Source organism: Pseudochaenichthys georgianus, chromosome 21 (genome assembly GCF_902827115.2).
Source record: "Pseudochaenichthys georgianus chromosome 21, fPseGeo1.2, whole genome shotgun sequence".
Taxonomy (NCBI): Eukaryota; Metazoa; Chordata; class Actinopteri; order Perciformes; family Channichthyidae; genus Pseudochaenichthys; species Pseudochaenichthys georgianus.
The window spans coordinates 13406905-13427364 of record NC_047523.1 but is presented as its reverse complement, the minus strand read 5'-3'; the positions used below and the strand labels follow the sequence as shown (position 1 = coordinate 13427364).

At 40.2% G+C, this 20460-nt stretch overlaps 1 protein-coding gene across 1 annotated transcript in view; it reads left to right on the top strand.

Annotated features, from left to right (window-relative positions):
* The window catches only part of pth2ra (parathyroid hormone 2 receptor a), a 115619-nt gene that overhangs the window by 45757 nt on the left and 49402 nt on the right, over positions 1-20460 (top strand). The window contains exons 7-9 of the mRNA XM_034110473.1: positions 8304-8487; positions 15963-16116; positions 20271-20331. Of these exons, the coding sequence (XP_033966364.1) occupies positions 8304-8487; positions 15963-16116; positions 20271-20331 (399 nt within the window). The remainder of the gene's footprint in view (positions 1-8303; positions 8488-15962; positions 16117-20270; positions 20332-20460) is intronic.

Genomic DNA, 20460 nt, shown 5'->3' with positions numbered 1-20460 from the left:
AAATATGCTTGCCATGTTGTGTTTTTGGTGGTATTTGGTTGTCAACCTATTTTTGTTTGTGAAATGTTGAAGTGATCCTACTGACTATATATTTGTTTCTTCTGTTTTTGTTTTGTTTTTGTCTGAGATGGGAATGTCATCTCCTATATGTTATTGTTATATCCATGTTTGTGTCTTTAGCCTGTACAAAATACAAATAAATATATATTTGGTGCTCCATTTGCAATGCCTAGTGGTACGCATCCCACAGGTTGGGAACTGCTGGGCTAGCACACCAACACATGGTATGTGATAAGCTAAGGGAAGGCAGCTCTGAGCGGTTGACCAATCACAACAGAGCCGGCGAGCTAACCAATCAGAGCAGATTGGGCTCTGGTTTCAGACAGAGGGTGAAAAGAGGTGTTGCAGCACAGGCAGTATGAGAAAAATAACATTAAAGCATGAAAACATGTCACAGTAGAGATACAAAATATAATATGAATCTGAAAATGTGCATTATATATTGTAGTGATCACTGTTACATGACATAATTCACTCATGGAACTGCAGGTTGGGGGTATTGTTCCGCACGGACACATTTGTGGACTGTATACTGGGTACTACCTACTGTGTGTCCTTCCTTTCTCTCTCGCTTCTCTACTGGGACTGCAAGCCAGCAACATGTGCTTTTCTGCTCAATAAAGTTACCTTTTGCACCTTCGATGCACCGCCTCCGACTCCTATATCTCGGCACTACACTGACTTAAGTCTCGCAGAAGTTTCCGAGACTGGACCGAACAGGGCTAGAGAGGCCGTTTTTCGCAAACTGCTGGAGATTTTTGGAGACGTCCGTGGCTGCCATGTGCACACGGACTGAGGCTCTGTGCGCCCCCCCCCACGGAATGGCTGAGTACGTCGCTCGCCATTCCCGCATCGTTTCGGCACTGGGAGACAGCAAACCTTCCGGCCACATGGAAACGATACACGACTTGCTAGGTACGAAAGAACCCGACTTCTTTTTCATGGAACTGTTTCTTCGGGACATGCGGCTGCATGTCCAGGCTGGGATAGCTAACACGGCTAGTGTTGAGCCCCACGCTTTAGCCGAAGAAGCTGACCGGTACTTCCTGGCCGCCCGGCAATTTACCCCTGAGGTGCTGGCCACTACACGCAGCGGCACCTTACCTGGTGGGGGCACGCCACCTATCAGAGGCTCCGGGGCCAACGACATCGACTAACATCGACAGCTAACGGCTAACAATGACAGCTAACGGCTCACAATGGCTAGCAGCTAACGGCTAACAACGATGACTAACAGCGGCAGCTAACGGCTGGCAACGACAGCTAACGGCTAACAACGGCTAGCAGCTAACGGCTAACAACGATGACTAACGGCTAACGTGGACAGCTAACAGCTAGCAACTAACGGCTGGCTGCTTCCATATGTTAACATCTGACTGTTAACCCTTTTTGATGGTGCCGGAGAGGAGGTTCGACCTGGCCTGGTTGACCTTGTGTGGATCCTCTCACAATTTCACCTACCTGTTTTGGATCGTGGACAGGACGACCCGTTTGAGGTTTTTTTTCGGTGCCTGAGAGGTTCGACCAGCCGGTTCACCTTGTGTGGACACTCGCTTTTTCACCACCTCGACAGCGGTCTCGGACGTTGCCCACGTTTTCATCGGCGCCTGGGTGGCGCACTTCTGGACCCAGTCTCGCCTCGACAGTTTCGGACGTCGCCCATGCTTTCATCGGCCCATGGGTGGCACGCTCCGGGACCCTGTTTGGCCTCTTCCCTCGCCTCAGCAGCGACTTCGGACGTCGCCCACGCTTTCATCGGCGCCTGAGTGACGCACTACTGGACCCTGCCTGGCCTCTCCTCTAGCCGCGGCTCAAGGGTCGCCGCGGCTCACGGGTCGCCGCGGCTCACGGGTCGCCTCGACGTAGGCTTTGGACGTCGCCCACGCTGTCATCAGCGCCTGGGTGGCACACTTCTGGACCTCGTCCGGTGTTGAGATCCTCATATTAGGTTGAATAATTCAAACGAAAGTTAGTTATAATCAAATATAGTCAATTATATTCTTGTATAACCCACAATGAAAATGTTTCATATGTTATGATTTTCTATATTTACAGTATAAACAAAGTGGTTTGTTAAGTTGAGTGTAAGGCCTGTAATGGTTTATGGGTGTCACTGATAAAGAGGAGAGACAGTTTCTTCCCTCTTCCCTCACAGCAGTACACAGGGAGGGGGGCTCCTGACTTAAAGAAAAATACATTGAGGCCCCAAAAAGGTGGTTATGTCATAGCCGAGAATAATATTTTGCAAGTCCTGCAGAGTAGGGGTCATGTCCTTTTTACACAAACATGGGAAGGGGTGGCTTATGCCATAGCCATAGAATATGTCTGGTCATGTCCAGTCCTGTACATCAGAGGCCATGCCCAGTTTCCACAAATATGGGTATGGAGGAGGTGTCTTTAGGTTTTTCTATCCTGTGTTTTGAGCATAAAGACACTGGTGGAGAGGGAGCAAGAGAGAGAGAGAGAGAGAGGGGAGGGGGGGTTCCCCTGGTATACTCTCTCCCGGTAAAAGCTCTCTCCCTGGAGAGCTGGGTTTTTACTCTCTGTAAGGTTCTCTCAAACTTGGTAGATATCTCTCAAATTTCTTTGTTGAAAGTGGAGTGAATTTCTGGGTTGAATGAGTGGAATGAATTGTAGTGTGTTTGAGTATTAGTAACCACTAAGGATCTTCCTCCGAATACATGCGGGATATATGTTTGTGAATGTTAGTACCCGTCATCTGTGTCGGATAGGAGTGTGTTTGTGAGTATTAGTAACCGCCACCTGTGAGGATCTTCCTCCGAATACATGCAGTATATAGGTATGTGTTTGTGAATGTTAGTACCCGCCATCTGTGTCGGAAAAAAGGTATGGAATTGATGTGAATTGATTTGGTGAATGAAAGTTTGAATGTGCTTTTTATTATCATCGGTCTTTTATGAGGAAATGCCTCTAAATTCTATCGGGAGATTTTAAATGTCACAACTGAATTGGGCAGTTGAAGTTACAAATTATAGTAATACATGTAAAACTGTGAAATAAAGTTTCATATTAGAACATGATCACAGCATGATAGGTTTAGTATGATTATAATGTTGTAAAGAGAGAAGGTAAAAACCCTGTATAAGTTTGGACCTATTTTTTCTTCAAATAAACTGATCCCACCTTTTGGACTGGGACAACTTACATCTGCGCTCTCCTCTCCTGCTTCAAAGGTAAGATTGCACACTGCCACACTCACACTTAGTATAGGGCCACACCTCATTTACTGATATCAAAATCCTTCGGGATCGCTTAAACAGATTAAGAGGGTCGTCTGAATTGAAACAGCAGTTAATTGAACCTGGTTCTTCAGGGAGTTAATAGAGGTGAGATCTTGCTGACGTTGGTGGATCTGAACGAAGCAGCAAACTCCCGACTCTTACACCGGCCTCTCCCCTGTCCACGGTTCCTTCCTCCCGGGGAGACTGCTCCTGCCTCCCGGGAATACCGCTCATTCCTCCCGGGAACTTCATGCCCGCCGCCGCTGCGCGTTTGCCTGCGGCCGGGCTGCGCTCCTTCCTGCTGGGGGCCACCGGGATATTCACGCCCGTTCCCACGTCGCAGCACAGCGATCCAGTTTTCTACGGCTGGCGGATGTTTTCTTCGTCCGCCATGACGCCTACCGAGGCCCCCTTACGACGGCTCGTTCCGTGGTCCGGCCCTCTCCTGCCACCCCACCCTCCTCGGTCCCTGTGGTGTTTCCTCCCGGACGCGAGGATTGTGCCATGTTTGAATTCTGGGGGGGCTTGTTCACTTGATCAGTGTTACATGACATAATTCACTCATGGAACTGCAGGTTCGGGGTATTGTTCCGCACGGACACATTTGTGGACTGTACCTACTGGGTACCTACTGTGTGTCCTTCCTTCCTTCCTTTCTCTCTCGCTACTCTACTGGGACTGCAAGCCAGCAACATGTGCTTTTCTGCTCCTCAATAAAGTTACCTTTTGCACCTTCGATGCACCGCCTCCGACTCCTATCTCTCGGCACTACAATATCCTCTTTAACCTGTTAAACCCGGTGGCTAACACACTTAGCACATAACTCTAGGTATAAATACCCTTATTACATACCGGATCTGCACAAACAAGATATCGATTAGCAAGCTGTGATTCCACAGATTCTAGGGGTATAAGTATAATCACTGAGCGATCATAACTCGCGACAGGGTAAGCAAACACAGACATCACAACACAGAGCTTTACGGAGCAACAACGGGACATTGTCTTACTTTAGCTGTTGTTCTGATCAAAAGTTGTGTTCAATGGCATTAAAACGATAAAAACGCTGCTGAAGGTTAATCCATAGGTTAATCTAATGTGTCTGTGTCACTTTGAAATGATTACTGATAATCCATTGTCAAATTTATGGCAAAAACTGAGTTTTCATATATGGGGCATTCTACCGAATTAGTACAATTAGTACGAATCACAACAATTAAGTATTCAGACATGGATATTTACCAAGAATATGTTATGGTCTATTTAAACACAAGGCATTACATTAGATAGTGATACGCTATACAACAACATCATTTATAGGGTACTTTCTATTGGGAAAGTAGCTGTCCCCAACCCTGACATCTAAATTTCAATTTCTGTAAATAACACTTAAAACATTTTTTTTTTATTTTGTTCAATGGTGTATTTAGAAGACCTTTATGATTACATTCAAACAGAAGTTGGAATATTTTTGATTTATTGTGGGTTTAATTTTTTAATAAAAAAACTATACTCAAAAAATCGTGTCCCCAGTTTTCATGTCACTACCGAAACACAAGGGGTTTTAATCCAATGGCTGAGCCTGGTTTTTAGCAACACCCCTGCATTTTTGACTAGGCAGTGACACTGCATCCCTGTCCTTCATGGCTGAATGGCAAATAGCTATATCCCATACTTTTGATATAAATCTGTTCCAAAATCTGAAAATGGGCGTGTAACCTTAAAGGTAGGGTAGGTAAGAATGGAGAAACTAGCTCGAGTGCGCTAGAATTTGAAAGTACTAGTAGTACAAATCTGCCTCTTCCTTCAGACTTCCTTACAGAGCCCCTCCTCCAACACACACGAATGTGCACATGACCAATGAGGGCACAAGATAAGTTTGTGCACAAGATGGAAAGCTGACAGGCAGGTAGGCCATCCAGTTATTTTAGTCGGTATAATTTAATGTATGTTCAATTTCAACAAACATCAACTCTGGAATCAATATGATCAGTATTATGCATTTTACAAAGCAAGTTTGCATTATGATTTTTATGAATTGAATAAATTGAAATTTGATTACAAATTAAATGTTATTGATTTAATTGTGAAAACCCTCAAGAAATATTTGTTAAAATACTATTTAGAGAAGGGAAGGTAAAACAATCTTAACAGGTTATTATAATACTTTTTTACTACAGTGTATTTACTATGTTTCGGTAGTGAACATTTTTGGTAGAGGAAGAACATTCCAATACAGTCTGAAAATACGATATAAAAATGTACAGTTCTTTTACTACTGTAGATATGTGTAATTTAGATATGGTACAACATATATATATATATATAATATATAATGTAATAGTTGTAGAGAGAGTAAGAGAAGACCATTTTTCTTTCCACAAACAGCCTTCTTTGGACAAAAATAATTATCTTCTCTGGAAACTGATTTTTTTATTGTGTTTATTATTTCATTGTCACTGTTATGGCTCTCCATGTTTCAGTAAGTGTAATCATCTCACTTCAAAACGTTTTTGGAAATCTTAGCCCACTTGATTCATTTTTGTAGCCCATTTGGCTGAAGTGGTTATGATTTATTATGTTTTGCCTTTGAAAGAGAAGAAACACAAAGAGACAGATTGAGGGGAGGACAGGAAACTGCAATAAACAAGCAGCGTTTTAGGCAAAATCCTAGTTGGTAACAGACAGTGTATTATCATGTTGATTACAGAGAAGGGCTGGTGAGTGTCCAGATATTCACAGTATAATGACTGTAATTTATCAAAAGACATTTATTTTCAGGACGAATCTACGTTTGGGGCAACGCCAGTGTTAAGTGCATTTTTGAATGGCATCTCTCCTAGCTTCCATCCATCATAATAAACCATGTGTCACACGAGTACACAATGTGACACATAGGTACGCAATGTCAATATAAACTTTTTTCCTGATTTGACCAACATTTTCGCAATAAGAACCTTGCAGAATTTCCAGGGTGTGTGGGAGAAAAAATTCCCTCTGGAGGAAAACTTTGGGATTTTAGCCTTTCAGACCATCCACATGCACAAAAACCTATATAACACACTACAGGAAAGGGAACAACCCCAAAAACTGCAGGTCCCTTTTAAGAAGGAAAACTTTACACGGAACACATTTAATGGGTTATTTGCTGCTTACATTTTAAAAATGCATTAAGATAGACTTTTATAAACACAGGTTGGATGTTTGCTATGTGTTTAACATCATAAAACAGGACTTATTAATCTTGAGTAATGCTCATCTTCAGCTTTTTTCTGCGTGCTGTTGTTGGCAATTATTTAAGTTTAAAGTCTTATTAACCACATTTGACACACTTCTAATTACACTGCTTTATCAAGGATGTGTAATGCACAGTAATGAGAAATGCAACAAATTAGTTTCCATATAGGCATGAATGCTTTGATCTCAATTATAAAGAAAAAAAACACTCCTATTGCACACTAGAAAGGCTCATGCTAATGTTTACAGCACTTGACTTAAATTCAACTGCCACACAGTGCTCTCGACAATAATTAATTCTACTCTTAATCAACTAACTTTGAGAGCTAATTAAAGATGAAACAATCCCATAATACGAAATATGGTGCCATTATCACCCTTGAATGGGGGGGTTGTAACCCTTTTTTTTTACAGTAAATATGAGCAATAACAATTACTATAGTGCTGCTCCGAATGAAAATATGATTTGTGCTTTGTTAGGGCTCCATTGAATGGTTGCAGCTTCTTTCATTATGTTGACATTTGATTCTACATGCCAACATTTCAATGCTTTGCTCTGTCTGTTTTTCCTATTATTATTATATTATTTGTAAAGTTAGAATCCGGTGGTGGCTGCTTGGGATTTTTTTCTTTTTTCCATGAGCACTGTAAAGTCTAAATGTCAGAAAGTAATGAAAAAAAGGAGATTTCCAAAAATCACAACACCTAACAAAAAAACAGTTTACTTCTCGATCCATATTTATTGGCATTTAGCTTTTCAAAAACAACATTTTCACTGCGGTCAAAAAGCTAGCAGCACTTTAGAAGCACCATTATTTATATTTATATAAGATGTTGTATTTTTGTAGATGACGCAGATGAGTTGTATTCATTAAAGGAAGTTTATCTTTAAAAAAAGACTTGACAGGATCTGCCGTTGGGTTTGCGGTATCAAAACCGCTGCAACCACATGGTATATTTAAGAACCTTCACCTCTGTCAGAGGCAATTTTAAACATAACACTACTTTACAGACTATACAATTCAGGTGTGGCTGGCTTTTACCATAGTTTTTAAAAATCATGTAGGTAGCCAGAGTTTTGTTTGTCCGTTCTAGGCTACTGTAACATCACAGACACCGTGGAAGAGAACCATGTATACGAATAATTAAATATTTCCTAATGACCATTCTTGGTTTCAAGTGATTACACACCAATGAGAAGTTGGAAGATTTTGTTGGAGGATTTATATGTTTTTTTAGGCCAATTTTATCACAAAATATGAATACAGGACACTTTTGAAAGTTCATTTGGAAAACCCCATAAAAAGCTTCAGAAGCAAGACATTTCACTCAATACGCTGATGATTTTTTCCGCAAGTAAGGCTTGTGACTTCAACAGAATCATGACACTGAGGCATGTGTGACAACACTGATAGGCTGTTGAAAGTAGAGAATAGAGGCGAGTCAGGGTCATTCTTTTACCGTTCTTCCGGAATTGCACTCTGAGTGTTACAATGGTTCCTATTACATAAAGAAACCCCTAATAAAGCCTCTTCTTTTTGCTTTTTCCATCAATACAGAGTAGGTGGACTATACTTGGACTTGTTTTTTTTATTTTCTAACAACTCACATCCGCTTCAGTCAAAGCTGAGCTAAAATAAATGGCATTCATCTGGCTAGAACTCCTTGTTTGTTGCCACCTAAGCAAATGTCTCCCTGGTTTGGATTGCAGCTCATTGTGCTTTTAGTCATTGACAGTGATTACTATATTTGTCCTCCTGGCAGGCGTCTTCACTGCACCAGAAACTACATCCACATGCACCTGTTTGTTTCCTTCATGCTACGGGCAGTCAGCATCTTTGTGATGGACAAAGTGGTCTATCCCAGTACTGGACTGCAGGACTTTGATTCTGCCCTGTTGGACAACTTTAAGACAGTTAGCCTGCCTCCATTGGACACCTCTCAGTATGTGAGTACCAGTTCTACTTGTTTGATTGTTTTTGTTCTTACTGCCTGTTCCAACAACTATACATTTGGCTGTTAGACCCGAAGACTGTGTGCTTTGAGCACACAGTCTAAAAATACGTTCTTTAGACTGATTGACTGTGGCCTTAAGCTGAATAGAGTGCTAGCTTTGATTTTGTATTTCACATGGTATGGCTTTTGCTTCGTTGTCCTCTCAAACTTTGATTGGATGCATGCAACAGAAAGCATGTCTCAGTGGTGCTCAAGTTATATGTTTCTCTTGCACATAAGGAACAAATTGTTGTGCACTATTGGGCAAGACCACTTTCTAAACGTACACTTCATCTCCCACGGTCCTTCTCTAAAAAGCCTTATGGTTTACAGCCACGTCTTTCTTCATTTGAGACATTTTACATTTTCCTATTCATCTTTTGAAATTTTTCCCATCAAGTCCATCAAGTGGTGTTGACTATAGGACAGGGCTGGCACAGCTATCATCACCAGACATTTATTTCCAGGGAATATCAATATTTGGGGCGACGCCCGTTTGGCCCATATCTTTTAAAAATGCATTTCCCCTTCTGTCCATCCATCAAAATGAACACTGTTTCAGCCCTTAATTTGTAGCGGATAATGACATGATAATCGTTTTTTTACTGTTTTGAATATCAACAAAAAGAAGTTGGCAGAATTTGATTTGGATACAAATTCAGTTAGGCAAGAACATCTAATCTCAGACAGGAGAAAACCAAAGGTTTTTAGAGCTGAAGGTTTCTATAGGAACACTTCAAAGAGAGCACATTTTCCGGATCAGTTGGAGGTAAAGTTCCAAGGAGCCATCAATATAGGTTCTGACAAGCACAGATCCTATATTTGATGTGTTAAACACCATAAAACAGCTTAACGTCTTGATTTGAGTTCTTCCTCAGCCTCCTTTAACGTTTCTGTAGTTATTGCCACTCTTTATATATTCCATCTCACTAACCACAGTAATAAAAAAGGGTTATTACGATGCACAGAGCACATTTTATATTTTCTTTGATTTTTTCCACCAAGTCAACAGATAGTGTGCCATGTTAATGCTAGATACATGGAGGTTAAGAGTTGTTCAAGTGATATTTATATGTTGTACAGGTGATTAGAATGGTGAGTGATGTATTAGACACTAGGTAAGTAGAAAATAGTTAAGCCCTCCGTTTCTTACATTCTATACATAAGTTGTTGTGTTCTTTGTAATATTAAGTAAAATGATTGCTATGTTTTAAGAGTGAAAGACCTTGCTTTTGGCACTAACCCTAACCTTAGCAAATATGAGCTATAAATGTGTATCATTGACGGAGATCTACATGGACACTAGAAGAGGTTACTTTTTCAAATGTCATTTTGTAAAAATAATGAATCAAGAGTAGATTATGTTTTCATGTGTGTCGATTTCGCAGTCATAATGTTAAATGAGAGAGATGATTAAAGGTGGGGTAGGTAATTTTGGAAAAAGCAGCTTGAGTGTGCTAGAATTTGAAAATACACAATCGGAACAAATCTGCCACTTCCTTACAGAGCCCCTCCTCCAACACACACGAACGCGCACATGACCAATGAGGGCACGAGATAAGTTTGTGCACAGATGGAAGGCTGACAGGCAGGTAGGCCATCCAGTTATTTTAGCCGGGCCGGCTAAAATGATTGGTCGTGCTTTTTACAGTACTACAGCTTCCACAGATGACATTTTTTATGTATTTTTTGTCAAAGCACTTCAGATATTCATTGCTATCGGGATGTTAAGAGCATTCCATGGAATATAACAAAAAGTGTATCTCGAGCCGGTTTCTCAAATTTACCTTCCCCACCTTTAACAGAATAATAAGTATTTGAGCAATGCTATTCCTGAGAGCCTTACTGCATTGTATTTCATTATAATTCTTACTTTGGATTGTCATGTTAATTTTTATGTCTGCAGTTACATAAATAATGACATTTCCATCATAAATTGGTGCATAAAATCTTGTCGTCAAAACACCTAAGCCCTTGGAAATAACTAAGTATATAGATTAATTGCTGATCACCGATCACAATTCTATGACATTTTCAAGGACAAACATGAATATGACCTTTGATTCACTTTAGCAGAAGTGTTTGAACCCCCCCATAAAATAAAAACGGAGGTTTGCATAATAGACCGAAAGCTCAAGGCTGTTTCTACCTGCATTTCATGCATGTCTGCATGTCTGCATGTCTATCCAGTTGCTTAAAACTGATAGTAAATTGGATAACTAGTAAAAACTTAAAAAGCAAGTGAAAGAGTTACCAGGAGACTTTGTTTGTTGAACCAATGTGATTAAAAGGGACATTTGAATCCGTCTTTGTTTTTGCTGCAAGCATCCTCCCGAGCACTGTGAGATCAAATGAATTGTCTTATCTTTTAAAAATAAAGATTTGGCACAAAAATGAACAACTAGTTGCCCTTGGGTTTTTTCTCATATACGCATTGGATTGCCAAATTATAGCCACAATGAATTTGCTGATCTATTCTGCTCATTTTTATGTTTCATATTTCTATCAGTGGCGAGCCGTCAGGGCCCTCTAGGCCCTCTGTGAGGGCCTAAGATATTCTAAAAAATAATATTTGAAAACATTAAAAAATATATTATTTTTTATATATATTTTTTGTTACATTTTTCATTAGTTCTACCAAAATAACTTGATTTAATTGTATTTAAAGGAAGGCTCCAGTCATTAGATAGTTAATAAAAACTTCAGCATTTAGTGAAACATTATGTTTAAACCATACCTTGAAGAAATCAGCGATATTCCCCGGTAAATAATGATTTTATAGCTCTTTTTTATCAAATCCTGTATATTCCGTCAGGCAGCTGCCATTTTGGCCATTTTCAGAATCAGTAGTCACATGATCTGAAAAACTAGGTCGTGACGTCATCTATGCGTTCACTTTGTAAACACACGAACAGCTCATTCGACGAAAACATGGCAGAGTATTTGAGTTCGGACTCGTCAGCCGAGGAAGAAGTTTTGAGCAATGTGGAGAGATTGGATGGGGGAATTCAGCCATACAGCCAAGTCAGGAGAACCGTCAGGAATCCAGGGACAGTGACGATGAGGATGAACAGCACGTGATCTTCCTGGAGACGATCCCTTTACTCGTGCAATTGATTTCGGGGGGCGAGTAGGGAGACCTGTACATGAATGGTGTACTTGCGATCGGTGTGTAGCCATGGACAATCCTCTTATGAACATATGTTGTCATGAGCTTGAAGAGCTTGAAAATAAACTGTTCACAGACGACTTGGATTGCATATGTTTACACAGGGAATTCGACACTGTGGTGTTAGAAAAAGCTGTATTGAGAACAGCACTGGTTGCCATGAAGGATGTGAAACGCACCTCTTTGGTTGAACCAATAAATGAAAGGTGGGTACATTTGACGGGTAGCCTACAGCCCTTTCTTATTAGCAATGTTTCGCGATACAATGAGGCATATTTCAATAGAATTGTGAGAGCAACTAGAGTAAACAACATGAACAAAGCACATACGTCAATTTGTCCTCGACACCAAACGCATAGTTCACGTCACTTCCGGTAAAATAAGTCATGTGACTCATCAAAATGGAGCCGCCCACAGGGTTGATGTTATTTCGGTAATTAATCAGCTTAAAATCACTGATAACGTCATCGGATTAAAAAAAAAAAAAAAAAGACTGGTAGAGACTGGTCTGTTTTATCGGATGATAATTATTTAAAAATGCGTGTCATGAGGATTGCCTCCCTTTAAAATAACATTTCCAAATAAATAAATCCTTCGAATCTGCCTGTTCAGTTTCTGTTGGAATGTGAAGGGTTAAATGCCGTCTCTGCGATGGGCGGACTTTATGACAAGTTCCGCCCGCTGTGAAGTATATGCAAGTGGTGCAGTGACGCGTCCTAAAACCCGGAAATAAGCTGCGCTTGGATTCCCTCGACAGAAAGCAATGGGATTTCTCCATAGGATTTTGGAAAATAGCTTGAAATAAGGTCTGTGGAAAACGAACCTGTTGAACCTGTTGAACGTTTTGTTCAGCCGGATAATATCCACATGTCTACCCTACTTTTATTATTTTCGAATCATAAATCGAATCGATAGATTTATGATCGATAGATTTATGATTAGCATACATTCGTTCATGATGGCTCACTTCAGTGATAGTGATGACATCGTTTGCAAAATTATGAACCGAGTCATTTTCAAGATTGAGTTACAATGATAAACTGGAGTGGCAAAGGATCAGCTGAATGACCCGCAAGTGCTTCATCCAAAAGGACAGGAGGATGGACTTTGTGTTTAAGTGATTTGATCGCCGTGCCGACTTAATTCATTTGTAATTGTTACTTGGCTGTGGGTGCCCTGTCATGATAGGTGTTTATATAAATGGTGTTGTTTTGTGTGGTAGAGGGTTGCTGTCATTGATGCGTTTTGCACCCCGGGCCGCTGTTTTGATATTCCGCTGAAGTATACGCTGTGACGTAATAACTCTTCTTTTTTTCGAGGGAAGGGGGGGTCAGACTCAGAGGGCCTATAAGTCACGGCTCGCCACTGATTTCTATGTTGTGCCTCTTCTGTGACATGTTTATACGCTTTAATGTTCAAAAAGCTCTTTATTTCTCTCATACTGCCTGTGCTGCAGCACCTCTTTTCACCCTCTGTCTGAAACCAGAGCCCAGTCTGTTCTGATTGATTAGCTCGCTGGCTCTGCTGTGATTGGTCAACCGTTTAGAGATGTTCCGCCGCTTAGCCTATCAAATCAAATCAAGTTTTATTTATATAGTACATTTTTAAAACGATTTTTGGTCGAGCCAAAGTGCTGTACATATCATAATTACCTTACAGTAAGGACACTATACAGTAAATACAACAGCACAGTTTGTGCAGAATATCAGTATGAGAAAACAACACCCTCTGACCTTAGACCCTCACATCGTACAAGGAAAAACTTTTGGAGAAAAAAAACAAAAACACAGTTTAAAGGGGAAAATGGGAGAAACCTCGGGGAGAGCAACAGAGGAGGGATCCCTCTCCCAGGACGGACAGACGTGCAATAGATGCCGTGTGTAAATCGAAAAGATAATACATTTGACAGCGTAGGTAGACCGAATGTTTGGAAATGCATGTGTCTATAATAATAAGATGAATTCACGAGGATGTCAACAATCCTGTGAGAGCCATCAGGGAAGCAGCATGACGAGACCCAGGCAGGACCGCAGAGACAGGTTCAGCCACGACCCGAAGTCCACGACTTAATCCAGAACTCGGATAGAGGATCCAGGACACAGGACCACAGCAAGAGGATCAGCCTCAACTCTGTATCCCGGCGTAGATATAGACACAAAAGAAAAAGAAAATGTGGGGGAGGCTCGGTTAATCGGAACATGCAAATATACAGACACAGACAGGCACACGCAGGGAGTAAGGTCCCCGCTGGGGCCTTAGTTGGAATTGGTGAGGGATAAGGAGGTACGCTCTGACTACGGCATAACACTCCCCGGCCTTGGATAAGGACACCTCTGCAAACCGGTTTCCCTCCAATAAAACCTTGTGAGGTCATGGAGGGAAAAGGTTTTGGATCAAGAGAAAATAGAAAGAGTAGTAATAACCTTCATTTTAAATATAAGATCCAAGTTTTTAGGATTTAAGTGAAAGAGCAAGAACCAAAATGTAGGTGAAGAGGCACAGCGTATCTGCGTCAAAGCCAGTTAGAAGATGTGCAGCTGCATTCTGAACTAGCTGCAGGCGTCTAATTGAGGCCTGGTCCATACCCACATACAGAGCATTGCAGTAATCCAGTCTCGAGGTAACAAAGGCGTTAATAACTATTTCTAGGTCTTTAAAAGATAAAAACGACTTGGTCTTAGCCAATAGTCGTATTTTAAAAAAGCAGGTCTTGACTACGGTGCTGACCTGCTTATCGAATTTAAAAGCGCTATTGAAGGTCACTCCAAGGTTCGTGACAGAGGGGAGGATGTTTTTATTGAGGGAGCCCAGAATATCAACCGGAGAGGCTGGAGGTCGGGGTCCCAAAAAGATGACCTCGGTCTTGCTCTCGTTGAGGTTGAGGAAGTTTTAGCTCAGCCAGGATTTTATTCTCTGCTAATCAGTCCATCAACTGCTGTAGTGAGTTGACATTTTGATTGAGAAGCAGATAGATCTTTACATCATCAGCGTAACAATGGAAGGGGATATTGTGTTTTGTGAGAATTGAACCTAGGGGCAGTATGTACAGTAGAAAAAGGATGGGGCCCAGGATCGAGCCTTGGGGATCACATATCACATCACATGCAATGTGTTGGAGCACTAGCCAATAGAAGCCTGAGTGTTACGTAGTGATGTCACTAAGTAGCAGAATTAAACAAGGTAGTCCAATGGAGGCGTTTTGGAGAGAAACTCCCTCTGGAGGGAACTTTGGGATTTTAGCCTTTGCAGACATTTACTAAAAACATAGTATTTAACAAAATATAGGAAAAGGAAAACCCCCAAAGTGTCTCTGGTTTTCTCAAATTGCAACCAAATAATGATCCACTTGCACACATACAGTAAAGATATCTACCAACTTGGACTCTGATATTTGCAGAAGAATAGTACAAAGGAAACCGTTGCTGCTATTTAGCAAAAAGACCTTCATTATTCAAACTCATAGAACGCAACATTTTCTTCTGACCAAACACCTCCGAGACATAGTTCCGGCGGTAAATTCTCAACATACTCTAAGAATAGCATTCCAATTCAGATTCATGGTGAACGCAAGTTCCCTTTTGAGAGAGAACTCCAGCGCTCTCTAATTGGCATCAAAGTTCAGGATCGCTTGTTTGATTCAGGTGGATATGAGTCATACATAATTACCAGTAAATTTGCAAATCTGAATGCGACAGAAATTATTTTGATTTGCACCCAACCATGTAGTTTAATCCCTGCCCTTGAAAATCTGTACACAAATTGCACTGAAAACTAGTTAAAGCTTTGAAAGGAGTGTGGAAATATGCTCAATGTGCTATACAATATATATTTAAAATGATGTGATAAAATAAAACTATACAGTAGAGTAGATCATGAAATGTAGGATTTGTGTGAATTCCTCATATTGTAAAGGATAGTTCGAATAACAGCCGCTATTTAAGAGGATATGCAAATAAAATGATCTCTATATATCATGATTTTAAATGACATGAATATTGTGATACAAACCAATGTTGTCTGTTTGTTAATGGTGTAGTGAATGTCAACACTTTACTTGAACTTTGTATTTTCTGTATCACAACTGTGTACTTTTCCTAATTGATGTGCAAATGTATACAGCAAGGTGCTACAAAATGTAATCAGATCATCTCTCCTACAGCGCCTGTGGATCAGGGATATCTTTCAGAAGTCAACACACAGGCACACTAATGGTCATGTATAAATAGGATTCAATAACTGTGTTAATGTTTTGTTAACAGATTGGCTGCAAGTTCGTTGTAGTGCTCTTCATCTATTTCCTGGCCACCAACTACTACTGGATGCTGGTAGAAGGCCTCTACCTCCACAGTCTCATCTTCATGGCCTTCCGATCAGACTCCAAATACCTTTGGGGCTTCATCCTCATCGGATGGGGTAAGAATGATAAATTACCATCTTACACATAACACCTATGATATGGTGCCGCACAACTTAGGGCCTGTGTCCACAAAGTGCCTAGGGCAGAGCGTTTTCATAAATAAAGGTTCTTAATTGTTTATATGAAAATATATATTGACAGCGTATCAGCGCTCTTATATGAAAGGGTAGCTTAACCTCCTTGGGTTTTAATCTGTTTGTGCTACTTTATAATTGCTTGACATAGCTTCTCAACATGAACACCCACAGGGAGATTTGTGCACTCACATTTTGTTTGTATGAGCTGTAAAAAGATGCTGGTGCTCAGAAAAAGGTGCTTTGTGGATACAGGCTCTTAAACGTCCGTTCTAAACAATCCCCAGAACACATTGTAGCCTAGACGCAAACATTACGTTTATACATTGCCCCATTGCCAATGGGGGCAATGCTCTACATCTGAATTATTTTAATGACCAGCAGTGTCTATTTTCTGGTTGCAAAAAAAGACTAATTGTATGGAAGTCTATGAAATAAATTCTCACTTCTCACTTGATGTATTACCTCTGTCAACATTTTTCTGATGCGTTTAAGGTCTCAAATGCTAGTTTAAATTCTTCACAGTTCATTTTCAAAATAATGGACCTGTTTTAAAATAAAGTATTTAATTCTTTAGTTGAATTCTCAATTCTTGGTACATTTGGAAACTCTACAGTTGACCAGAGGGACGCGGGTTCAAATCCCCAAGTTTACGTAAACTGGTAGCCTACCTGGTGAGATGCTAGTTCTAACCATAGACTGTATATATAAAGGTTCTAACTTGTGGGCACTGCTGAGGTGCCAGTAAGCAAAACATATGACCCCCCCTTCCTCTCCCGGTGTTGTGTAGTCGCTGTCCCCTACTCATTATACTACTGGGATTGATTTAATGCAGAGTCACATTGAGGGGGTTGAGTGATTCTACAGTACAGGGAGAAAACGCATACTATTGTATGTATTTAATTTATTCACACAGAAAAACACATCCTGACTCCTGCCCTCCTGAGTCAAAACAAAAGGCACTGTGACACAATGATAAAATAACCTCTTACTGACCTCAAAAGACTGAAAAACAATAATACGGACTATGATAGGGCACAAGCTAACAGATCACAATGTAAATGTATTGTATGGATAATTAAATGTGCAGTAATACGCAGTATTCGACATGTTCTTGGTAAAGGATTGGAGAATTTGTGTCAAAAACACACTACATTATGTTAACTCTGTGAGTTCTATATCTTAGTCAACAGACCTGTTATTTCCTTAATAAACACTTGCACTTTTTTTGATTGGTTTGATTAACTATTGGAAAGACTTTGTCTCATTTTCTCTTGTGCATGTGCAGGACAAAACGTTCCGTTCGGTATCAATCTAAGGGCTGTGTATTCCACTCGTGTCCGTGTTTACCGGACTGTGACCGCAATTAAGTGACAGACCAGCACTAACAAACAATCTCCTAAAGCCTTATCCAGGATGTCTTGATAGGTTCAAAATCAGCTCTGTCAATATATACATCCAGCGCTTCATTTTCCCCAGGAGACATAGGCACCAAATTCATTCAGCTGCACACATTTTCTCTGTAACATGACAAGTTATTAAAGGCCTTGCTGATGCATGGCAGTGCTCAGTGATCACGATGAGATTGTGGATAGATCCGTGCACTTTGCTCCGCTCTCACACATCAGACTCTTAGCCTCTGTTACTTTTTTTTTTTTTTTTAAGTTTTAGCTACAGATAAGATGCATTTCAAATGTGACTCTCTGCTTCAACATATATTGAAAGACGGGGGAGGACTTATCATGCAGTTGAAGTTCAACTGATAAATCATGGTGTGTTACAAAAAGGTTCGATGAGAAAACTAGGAATTAAATAAGATGGCTAGAGTCACCAAAAATGTATCCTTAGGTGCTTTTATTGACAGCCAACATGCTGACAAAACACAAAGTAACAAGGATTTTACAGGAAGAAAACAAAAACCTCATATATACATACAGGTCGAGGACATATAACTGGTACCTCTCTGCTCTACAGCCACAGTCAGACTCCCCAAAACACTTGTGGCCAGGGTTTTATACATGTTAAGCCCCTCCCCATAGGACAATCCACTATTTATACCCCTAACCAATGTCATTCTAATCTACAAACACATTCACAATGCAAGACAAATTACCCAAACACAACAAATCAATCAAAATAGGTCAACATATTATATCTTTCTGACCACAGAAGCCCCAAACAATAACATTTTTACACTCGCAAGAAAAGTGCCACCCGTGCCCATGCACTACATGGTATGCTCCAATTGAGCACAGGTGTTCCCACTGATTGAGCCTCTACTTAAGGCTGCTTCTTTCTGTTGCACTGTTTGGCCTTCACAACCTTGAAGGAGAGGGTAAGCAGGTTACTTGTAAAAAGACTTCCAATAAATCTGTTTTGAACAAACAATGACTTGGGTTTTATTTGATCAATGTCCAGGTAAGTTATTAATGTGTTTCCCTCAGTGTGCCTTTTACCATGCCCCTATGCCAACTGTGATGAAGGCTTCTTCTTCACATGGTGACTATGAAGAAGCTGCCATATTTCCATTGGATGCTTTAGGAGATGAAAGAGTGAGAACAATTAGCATTTCAGGCGTCGATCTCGCACAACCACAATCCTCATCATATACTGTACAATCACTTCAGGGAAGATTGTAGATGTATTCATGAGGCTAAATAAGTAATTTCTCCATCACAGTCCCTGGTAGTAGATATTAATTATTACATCTAGATATGCAAGATTTACAATTCAACATGCTACCATAAATCTGCAAAATCTGCTGTTGATTTAGAGTGTTGGTTTGTCTTGCTACAGTAGCCAATACCATTTTTCCATTGTTAATGTATACTGTTGATGATTTTTATAAAAAATTAAACAAAATTATAATATGTCTCACAGTGGGTCACACATTTTTCTAACAGATAACATTTCATCACAGTGCCATTTTCCTTCCACAAAATAGTTTTGATCTCTAAAATCTGTATAACAATTTGTATTACGGCCCTATCTGCTCGATTCTTGAAATGCATATTAGGCTGTTTCTGTGCATGATATACAAACCATAAACATAGTCTACACACGTTCAGAGTTTATCAGGAAAACAGGTTTGATAATTTACTATATTGACACTAAATCTTTGTTGTTTATTTTTAAAGAATTGTATAAATGAAAAAAAGATAATAACTGTGCAGTGAAAGTGTTAACTTTATGAGGACTTCTCAAAGTTTGGATGTCTTTGTCCAAAGCATAACAACTTTCTTCTAGAGTTAATTGCAATGCATAGTGTCCGTGCCATTCTGTGCCATTTTACTTCATAAGAACACATCAGAAATGCCGCAATGTGTCAAGATACAGTACATGAGCTGCATTTTGCTGTTATGGAGAAGTACAAATAAAGCATTACAGCTCCTCTCCCACTTGCGTGAGTATACCATGTCCAGGGCAAAGCTAAATGTTTTCCCATCACAATCAACCATTAGTAAATATGACTTGAATGATATATTTTGAGCATAAAAGCAATGATAAACACAAATAGTTTGCTGGAGACTTTAAACTGATGTATTACAATACTGATGGTTCTATTAAAGCTTCGTCAAGGATGATTGACAATGGCAAAACAAGGACAAAGAAATGTGTCGGTAATGTCACCACGATCAAAGCGAAGTCAGACCATTCACTTCAAGTGTTTATCTTAACCTGAGTCATTTTGAAGACTCGTCAAAACAATATTAGCAAGACATCGTATCATTACCGTCTTTTCCTTGCATACCATAAAAAAAGTCAGTGCCAATCTTAATTCTTATCATTTTGGGGAGTGTGTGGGAGAAGTTTGGGGTTTAAGCCTTTGTATACCATGTGCATGCACTAAACCCAATATAACACACTGCAGGAAAGGGAAAACCCCAAAAAGCATAATAGGGCCTCTCTAAAAAAATGTATACAACTATGCTAACCTTTACTCTTCTTCCTCAATATCATGCATGATAATGACAGGACATTTGTAATGTGTCCTCGACAACGATTCAGGTAAACAAAGTATGTGACATCATCCAGACAGCACAGCTCATTGTCTGTTGTTTGTCCATTCATTTCAGGTGTTCCAGCTGTTTTTGTGGCAGTGTGGGCGATTGTCAGGGCAACGCTAGCAGATGTAAGGTGAGAGAGCAAATTACAATATGTTTAAATACAGGTCTTCTTTCTACACCAAAAATACCAAGGTTGAAAAAAGGTCAACAAGTGGTATGGATAAGCTTGAATATAAACAAAACAAGAGCCACTAAAACA